Here is an 8,913-nt window from a genome sequence, read left to right on the forward strand (position 1 = left end):
TGCTCTTCAAATGCTAATACACAATGCAAGTTTCCCTCTCGCCTCCATTATCTCCTAATCATTCTCCATGACACCCTCCTTCCACTCCCACCAAAAGGTGCTAGATGCAGGGGGGGCATGCAGAATTCAAGCACTGTTTCTTCCCATGAAAAAAAATCAGGTTTCAAGGTAGTCAGTCACATCTAATAGTATACTAAAACATACCCTTCTACTTTTCTAATTTTCATAGTTTATTTCTATTTATAACTCTTGTGTTGAGGGCTCTTGACGGACGGCAGCAAGGGGGCTGCTCTGCTGCATAGGAAACCCTGACCCAGAACCCTTCTACTTATGAAATGTGTAGTTGACAGCCACTTCACATACATTTTCAGTTACAGAAAGTATGCTCAAGGAAGAATGTTAAAAAGTTCCCTTATATCCTACAAGGGGTTCTCTCTAGATGTAAACAAATCTGGATGAAATATTTTAATCCAAGTATACCATTTCCCACGTTATAAATCTTCTGTGCTGGTGGGAGCCAATCCAGTTACACACTGGAAGGGGAGTGAGGGTCCCAGGACTTCCCCACACCTCTCACAAGGTCCACCCTTGTTTCCACTGACCCTCTCTGTGACCTGAAACCCCCAATTTCCTCCACAGGCAAAATAAAACTCAAGTCTCTCTAGACTCACAGACTTAGTCTTGACTATGCCAACCTATTTGTTTGTAATTACACTGCTCAAGGCTCCTGTTTCCTCTCCTTCAGCCATTCTCCAGAGCGCTCCTCAAGAGATTTTAAGTCTCGCACGGCCAGACTGTATTTCCCTTTGTCAAGAAGCAACCACGGAATATTCTACCTGCAGGAGATAACAAATGTTGACTAATTTATGTATGAGACCATTCTAGAGTGCTTTTGTAGCGAATTACTCCTATTCTGAAGGTGAATGTTTTTCCTTCTGATGATCTAGATGGGGTCCACACACTACAGCATGCAGCCCAAATCCAGCCCAGGAACAGAGAATCTTTTAAAAAAACAATCCTTTAAAAATATAAAAACCTAAGACTATGTGACAGAGATAGTATGTCACCTGTAAAGTCTGAAATATTTACTATTTGGCTGTTTATCCAAAACTGCTGATAGTGCCTCTGGACAAGAGCATAGAAGATGAGTCATGGCATAAGGGAAGAACTGAGGGCACGCGTAGAAATGCGGTCAGCCTATGAGGAACCTCGAGGCATGATGTTTCTTTATCCCAGTAATTCAGCAACTAGACTCCAAGCACCCGATTTTGTGGATGAACCCCAAGGAGTCTGTCAACTTTCAAAATCACCGCAGCTGTCTGCCACTTGCCAGACTTATTTTGGGTAAGCAATAATAAATAGAGAAATAAGTAATAGTTGGAGGTTGTGAGTAATAAAAAGCTATTTAATGTTTGATAGACAAATTCAAGTCCATAAATCTCCTTGAATAAAGATGCTAAAAATGTTATTCTCGTTTTTTAAATAGTTTTGTTTTTACAAAGTTCTGTACATAAAAATAAATATACAGAAACAAACCCCATCAACTGTCCACATCAGTAATCCTCACTGGTGGGCTCACCATTGATAAGGAAGACATCATTCAACGCAACCTGTCACAGAGACTGTCCTAGCAGCAAGGATTTCTAATTTCAAAAGAACATTACTAGGCCTCTTTTATCAAGACTGCTCATCATCTAGAGGCCTTTACCTACCAACTAGCAATTAACCATGAAATCAATGAATGCAATCACTGTCTCCAAGTGGAATGTGACTAATGACCTAATGCCTAGAGGCAACATCTATACCTTTTGCTGACTGGAGCCCTGACATATGCAGGTGTAGTTAGGAACAGAAATCAACCCCACCTCCCCTTGGCTAGTCACTGTGAAAAGCGTGCGTAAGGCAATTGAATCGAGGGTTAAGGATTCATCTTGCTAATGTCAAAAGCGACACTAACAAGATTTTTAGCTTCATCCGCCAGATGATGGGCCTCTGCGTCCAGGTCTCCAGGAGCAGCTTCCACCTCCTTCACCAGACAAAGGGTTATAACCTAGGATGACAGAAAAGAAGCACAACAGTATTGATAAAATCTGAAAATCTGGGGACATTCTATATCCAAAATAAAATTATGAGAGTGACATGCAAAGCACTGCAAAGATATGGATTCTAAGGGACATTTAAAAAAACCTTTTAGCTGCTATATGAAAAAAAAACAAACCTTTATATTGTGATTGCCATTTGAATTGATTTTCTGGTGGGGAAAAAAGTCATTCAGCTGCTTTGTCCCAACTCCAAAACACATGCAAAAGAGTCACCAAAAACTCTCTCAAGATGGCCTGATTTAAGTATGTGAATCCTCCTATCACAGTGCTTATTGAAACTCACACATTCAAATAAGGGCCGTTCAAGCTACAGAAAATGGATTAAAAAAAATCAAAACAGAATCAAACTTATCACTTCTACCAGTCAGAACAGGGTCATCTCTATCCTTCCCTAACCCCCACCACCCCCCTCCCTTGCGAGTTTCCCAAAGTCAATGGACAACTGGTAACCTGGTTGAGTGTTCAGGTTCTAGGGCCAGCCAGAACTTAAAATGTTGGCGTTACTCCTTACTTGCACTGGAATCTTTGGGCAATTAAACCCGGTGCCTCAGTTTCCTTATTTGTAAAGCCAGGCTAGTCAAAGCCCCAGCTCAGAAATGCTGGGGACGCTGAAAGAGGCCATGCATGCAAGCAGGCCACGCATTCCATCTTCTATAATTTCCATTCCTCTCCTAAATATCACCTCTCTGTGTCTAAAAATAAGTTTCCAGCAGGACCATTTAAAAATAGCATTTTCTTTCCAGATGCATCACCTTCTCTACAGCAAGCCAGGTTTAGTCTTCTGACACAAAGGGGATTACAGCTCAGCGTTTAAGGTCAGCCAATTTTGTAGCCCTGCTGCCTTGGAGCCCATGTCCCAGTCTTTCCTCAGTCCTCAAAGACGCCATCAGGCCTCCAGGCCTCTGCTGTGCCCCTTTCCTCCTATGGAGGATACAAAGTCTTCCGCCTTGGTTCCTACAGTGTTCTAGTGTCTTTGTTCTCTCCTTACACAGCAGTAACTTGCAACTCTTAGCCAGAATCACAAAGGATTGCTTATTTTCACTTGGGAGTCCCAAATTCCCAAATTTGAAATTCTCAGGGATGGGATGAAGACAGAGTCCCCGGGGCAGTGTTGCACACAGGAAAAAGCTTTGGATGAGCATCTGCTACTCCTTGTTATTTGCAAGAAACAAGGTGGTCCCGTCTAGAAAGACCAAAACCACTGTGTTCCAGCTCCTTGACGCTCATCTGAAGATTGGCAGACAATTCCTCACCCTACTTAGCTCTCGCCCGACGGGGCTGCAGAAGGATCAAGTGAGAATACTATAAGCACAATCCTTCCAAGTACTTAGTGAGGACCTAGGAGGTGGTTTGCATCTGTTTCCTTTATTGAATCTTCACAATCCTAAGGAATTAGTCTTAACTTACGGACAAAGAAGCAAATAATCTTGTTTCTACAAGGTTAACTAGAAATTTGTTAACATTTGACATCAGTGGTGCTTACCACCTCCCCGCAATGGCTTTCTGTCCGATTTCCGTTTCACGACGACAGATGAAGTGGAAGGCCCAGGACTGTCTTCCTCCTGTTTGAACACGTAAGAAGCAATTAAAACATTCTACTTGGCAATCTTTATCTACTGCATGCCAGCTGGCCGAGGTCTCCAGTCACCTGAGGCTTCTTTGCATTTCCTTTGTAACTTTTTCCTTCTTGCATGCTGTCCCACATTTCAATCTTCTGTCTCCTTTTTTCTTCTTCAAGCTGAGAAACAATCATATTGTACAGAAAGAGTTCAGAAGCTGCCATCTCTCTCAAAGACAACGCTAACTCTGATAATTCTTAATTTAAACGTTTTTCAGAACAAACTTCACCCTCGTTTTCTTTAGTTAATAAAACTGTTGTGATCTGGTGGTATGAGTTTAACTCACATAGAGAAGCTTTGGTTTTTGTACACTATTAAAGAAAGCAAAATGTTTCACGAAAAAAATTACTGACTCCATTCTTCTGAAACTCATTCCTATCAGTACATTTTTGGTAATGTGGAAGACACAGGCACATGCACGCACACACTCACATGTATCCTGCTCCAGTCTGTCCCTCCTTTTGTGCTCTGGACCTTTCATTGTAATATATTCACACATCTAGTGTTCCCTAACAATAGTGTATACTTCTTGATATCATCAACACTTACATCACAGGAACTGAAATGCTTACTGAATCTAATGGGATAGGACCTGGTCCTGGAAGCTTATAGACAACACACATACAGGCATCATTATGCACTAAGCCTCAGACAACTTCTATGTACACATTCAAACTGAAGCCAGTTCATACCTGTTTCAGTTTTTCCTTATGCTTTTCAACTTGCGCATTTAGTTCTTCTTGCATTTTCAATCGAGCAGCTGCTAAAGCTTCTTGTCGTTTAACAACAACATCAGGTTCTAAAATGTCAGAAAAAAATGGAGACAAAGCACTCTGTACAATATAAAATAGAAACTTTTGAGTGTCCATATTATTAAAAGTATAAAGAGGTATGGACATCAGACAATGAAACATGTTTTTACATGAGTACTCCTAACCCCTCTGCATATATTTTACTGCTTCAGGGGGCAGGGGTCTGTTGCTGAGCCATGGATTTTAGCCTCAAATATCTACATCACCAGCAACCTGTTAGAAATGCCAATTTCTGAGTTCTCCTGAGCAATTCCGATTCATAAAGCCTGGGATGGTAGCCAGAGCACATCTTGGATACCTCAGTGACACCCACAGTCTCTAGGTTGACTGGAATCCTGGAAGACTACCAAGGAAATACAAAGTTTTCTAAATCATTATCCATCCCTTAATTAGCCCAGAAGTAAGATTCTTAAGTATTTGTTTCTACAGAAAAGAAAAATCCTTCCAAATAGCATTATGAGTAGAAATGAACTCATTTCTACTCATAATGTCTACTCATAGTCTCGCTCTTTGCGACAGAGCTAGACTCCATCTCACAGAAAAAAAAAAAAAAAAAAGAAGAAAGAAAAGACAAAATCTCACTCTGTAGCCCAGGCTGGAGTGCAGTGGCACAATCTCAGCTCACTACAACCTCCACCTCCCGGGTTCCAGCGATTTCTCCTGCCTCAGCCTCCCTTATAGCTGGGATTACAGGCGACTGCCACCATGCCCTACTAAGATTTGTATTTTTAGTAGAGACGGGGTTTCACCATGTTGGCCAGGCTGGTCTTGAACCCTGACCTCAAGTCATCTGCCTGCCTTGGCCTCCCAAAGTGCTGGGATTACAGGCGTGAGCCACCGCGCCCAGCCAAGAACCATATACTTCCTTTTTTTAAAAGGAAAAAAAAAAAAAAAAACAAGGTCTCAGTCAATTGCCCAGGCTGGAGTGTTGTGTGGCCCGATCATAGCGCACTGCAGCTTTGACTTCCTAGACTCAAGTTATTCTCCCGCCTCAGCCTCCTAAGCACTGGGACTACAGGTGTGTGCCGCCACTCTTGCCTATTTTTTTTTTTTTTTTTTAAATAGAGACAGGGTCTTGCTATGTGGTCCGTCTGACTTTTAACAAGAGACTAAATCTTAATATAAAGAAGTAGGTGTAAAACCACCGCTTTCATTTCGGTTATCAGGCACTAACCCACAGAAGCCGCAGCTCGCTCCAGCTGCCTCTGCCTCAAGGCTCTCAGCCGGGCGGAAAGCTTCTGAAAGACCACGTAGAGAAGGATGCAGCTGAAGACGATGTACCAGCCATAGCTGGCCAGCAAAGAGCCCACTGAAAAGAAAAAAAAAAGTTTTCAAAAAAACTAAAAATGACACTACTAGTTGACCTTTCCATAAGACTCAACGAACGCAAAGTCAGTCTAACTCCTGACCTCAAAGCCTTCATGGTCTAGGCTGAGGATAAAGCCTCCTAAGTAGATCGTTAAAATATGAACAAGAAGTGCGACACTTCAGGGATCACTGAGAAGTGAGACTTCTCAACCATCTGGGGAATCGGGGGCAGTTAGAGTGTGCAGGGCACAGCAACTGGGTTTTGAAGAATGAAGAGCAACTAATCTGAATCAGGAAGGCAAAGGCCTTTCAGACCTAGGGAACCACATATAAAGGGGTGACAGCGCGGGGTTAGGAGTGTGTAGGGGGCTGTGTGGGGCAGGTCCCAGAGGCAAACGCCAAGGGCCGAGTGACCCCAGTAACTACAACAATAAGGGCTTGGTTCGCAAAAAAAGACTTGCGCAAACAACGGCCAGCCGAGCCGCCTAGGGAAGTGCGGCTCCCGAGAAGACTCCGCGCAAGGTCCGGGCCTGCTGCCCAGAGTCCGCGTAAGCGCCAACGCCCGTCCGTTCCCAGGCCTCCCAGGCTCCGGCGCCCCGAGCAGCGAAGGACGACCCACCGATCATGGTGGCGGCGCGCCCCTGCTGCCCCGCAACGACTCACCCGTGACGTGCAGAAAGCGCAGTCCCTCGGTCTCCAGGGCCGGCCGCGCGGACAAGGAATCCTCTTCCCGCTCCATGACGGCCACCGCCGCCCAGGCCGGCCGCCGCGCCTCCAGCCGGACGCTTCCGGTGCGCTCCCACGCACACGTGGCGCGCCCGGACGCGGTCGTGGTCCCGGCCAATCGCAGGCCGGCCCCGCCCCGACGCTGGGCCAAACGCAGGGGGCGTGGCCGAGGGGCGTGGCGGGGGACAAAATCCGGGCTACACTTGCTGGGGCCCGGACGTCGCGTGCTGGTACGTTCTGTAATGTCTCCTGGCCTGAGTCGGGGTGGAGGACAGACTTCTTTCACGGATTTCTTACCGACTTTCTACTTTCTTTTTTTTTTCTAATTGGACACAGAAGCCAAGGAGGCCGGTGGTCGCCCGGAGGCAGGATTTGCACCCACATCCTTGCCCAGGGCACATTGGACAACAGGGCTCAGTAGGTTGACGACTCCCAGCGTTTGAGGGTTGCAGCCAACGTCCACCCCAAGTGAAAACACGAAACGTGGGCAGCCTCCTGCTTCTGCTGCCAGTGATACCTTTCAGGCCAAGAAAGCCCCCACCGATCCTCAAGGTTCTTTTCTCCAAAATCAAAACTTCTTAGGAAAGAACGATCATAGTAACGGCTCTAACCTGCGTTGAATTATACTGTATCATCACAAGCCACGATCAGAGTTACTCCTAATAGTGTCCTGGCTGTGTTCCTCTGCCTGCAGTGTCGTCCTGCACCCTCTTCCACCACTCAAACGTCACCACCTTTATGGTGACCATAACCATCCTATTTGAAATTTGACCTCGGGTTTTTCTGGAGCATTTGAAGTGCACATACCTAGTTGTGTCTCAAAAGAAGGGTTAGGAATTGGGAATAGAACTGAAAAAATAATGAACAGGTGACAACATCCGAGTGCTGCCTCACCACCGTCGCCAGGAGCAGTGTGGGGAAGGCAAACCCCGACATGAAGCGTGAATGCAATCAGTATTTCTTCAACGCAGGTTTGCCAAGAAGTTCCTCCAGGGGGACGGCTGCAGGGATTTGAGCACTGACCTCATCAAGGTTTCCCAGCAGTGTGTTCAGAAAGCAATAAAGGAGACCTGGCATTCATGAGCCATAGCAAAGAGAAACCTGAAAGCCCTTTTTCCCTTTTTGGCCACCTTGAAAATGGACTCCTCAAATGAACAAACCGAGGACTCTGGATGTCATCCATAAAGGCTGTAAAGATAGCTTATCAATTTAATGAGGAATTTTAGGGGAGAGACTATAATTTCCTTCTTCATGTTTGCCTTTCAGTTGTAAAAGATGATGAACCACCATCACTCTTTGCTTTGCTACTGAGTGGTTTCTCACTTGCTCTGGCATCTTGCAGGAAACATTTATGTGCTAAATTGAATGACTTCTTGGAATTACAGCTGCAATTCTCGGTCCCAGATTAGCTTTAAATCCACCTTACATCTAAATACTGATAAACTAGACAGGATGAGCAGGGTTGCCTGACCTCTTTTGTTAGGCTGTGAAGGACATTAGGTACACTGTACTGGGGTCATAGTTCATGGAAAAAAATGGTTAGGCTTCACTTTTCTCTCAGGAAGCTCTAGCAAAACAGTTTCAATCAATGCTTGGGAGCAGTTTTATTTTTATATAGTAACAGGATGGTTTAACAGAGTTCCCCACTTAACAAGGTGTCAGATGAAGACTTGAGAGCTTCAAGAATGTTGCAGTGGGCCAGGAATGGTGGCTTTTGCCTATAATCCTATTGCACTTCAGGAGGCTCAGGCGGGAGGATCCCTTGAGGCCAGGAGTTCAAGACCAGCCTGGGCAACACAGCAAGATCCCATCTCTACAAAAAAATTTGGCCAGGCACAGTGGCTCATGCCTGTAATCCCAGTACTTTGGGAGGCCGAGGTGCGTGGATCACCTGAGGTCAGGAGTTCAAGACCAGTCTGGCTAACGTGGCAAAACCCTGCCTCTACTAAAAATACAAAAATTAGCCAGGTGTGGTGGCGGGCGCCTGTAATCCCAGCTACTAGGGAGGCTGAGGGAGGAGAATTGCTTGAACCTAGGAAGTGGAGGTTGCAGTAAGCTGAGATTGCACCACTGCACTCCAGCCAGGGTGAAAAAACAACAACCCCACAAAACTTAGTTATGGAAGAAGATCCTAAATTGCAAAGATTTGTTGTTGCCGGCTTTCAATCCATGTCAATGAATTAAGTCAACACGCACAGTATAAAAATGCCAAAATGTTGCATCTGGTTAAATTAAGGGAATGTTTGCTTTATTTGCCTTGTTTAGCTACCCTATCCTGTAATGTCTGTAATCACAAAGATGGAATAAACTGTAACATTTTAGGTTTTATCATTTGAAAAAGGCAAC

The 8,913-nt window shown here is 45.0% G+C and overlaps 1 protein-coding gene across 2 annotated transcripts; it reads right to left on the reverse strand.

Annotated features, from left to right (window-relative positions):
* Window positions 1–228: 228 nt before the first annotated feature.
* Window positions 229–6,671, reverse strand: VIMP (VCP-interacting membrane protein). 2 transcript variants are annotated; one of them, XM_011965257.1, is made up of 7 exons: window positions 6,505–6,671; window positions 5,708–5,842; window positions 4,414–4,520; window positions 3,751–3,840; window positions 3,586–3,664; window positions 1,958–2,050; window positions 229–836 (listed from the first exon to the last, which is right to left on the reverse strand). In XM_011965257.1, the coding sequence occupies exons 1-6, from the start codon at window positions 6,578–6,580 to the stop codon at window positions 1,971–1,973; spliced, it is 567 nt and encodes a 188-aa protein (XP_011820647.1). In that variant the 5' UTR covers window positions 6,581–6,671; the 3' UTR covers window positions 229–836; window positions 1,958–1,970. The 2 variants fall into 2 exon arrangements, with proteins under 2 accessions (XP_011820647.1, XP_011820646.1); XM_011965256.1 differs by lacking the exon at window positions 229–836 and having other exon boundaries at window positions 1,378–2,050.
* Window positions 6,672–8,913: the final 2,242 nt, after the last annotated feature.

The sequence above is a fragment of the Mandrillus leucophaeus genome, unplaced genomic scaffold (genome assembly GCF_000951045.1).
Source record: "Mandrillus leucophaeus isolate KB7577 unplaced genomic scaffold, Mleu.le_1.0 Scaffold719, whole genome shotgun sequence".
In the NCBI taxonomy this organism is placed as follows: domain Eukaryota; kingdom Metazoa; phylum Chordata; class Mammalia; order Primates; family Cercopithecidae; genus Mandrillus; species Mandrillus leucophaeus.

Bases quoted from the DNA above. Each gene is read 5' to 3' on its own strand.
- VIMP (XM_011965257.1), bottom strand. From the start codon at position 6,580: ATGGAGCGGGAAGAGGATTCCTTGTCCGCGCGGCCGGCCCTGGAGACC. The intron at 5,843-6,504 runs GTGAGTCGTTGC...TTTTCTTTTCAG, and splicing joins GCGCTTTCTGCACGTCACGG to TGGGCTCTTTGCTGGCCAGC. The intron at 3,841-4,413 runs GTATGAACTGGC...ATTGTTTCTCAG, and splicing joins ATAAGGAAAAACTGAAACAG to CTTGAAGAAGAAAAAAGGAG.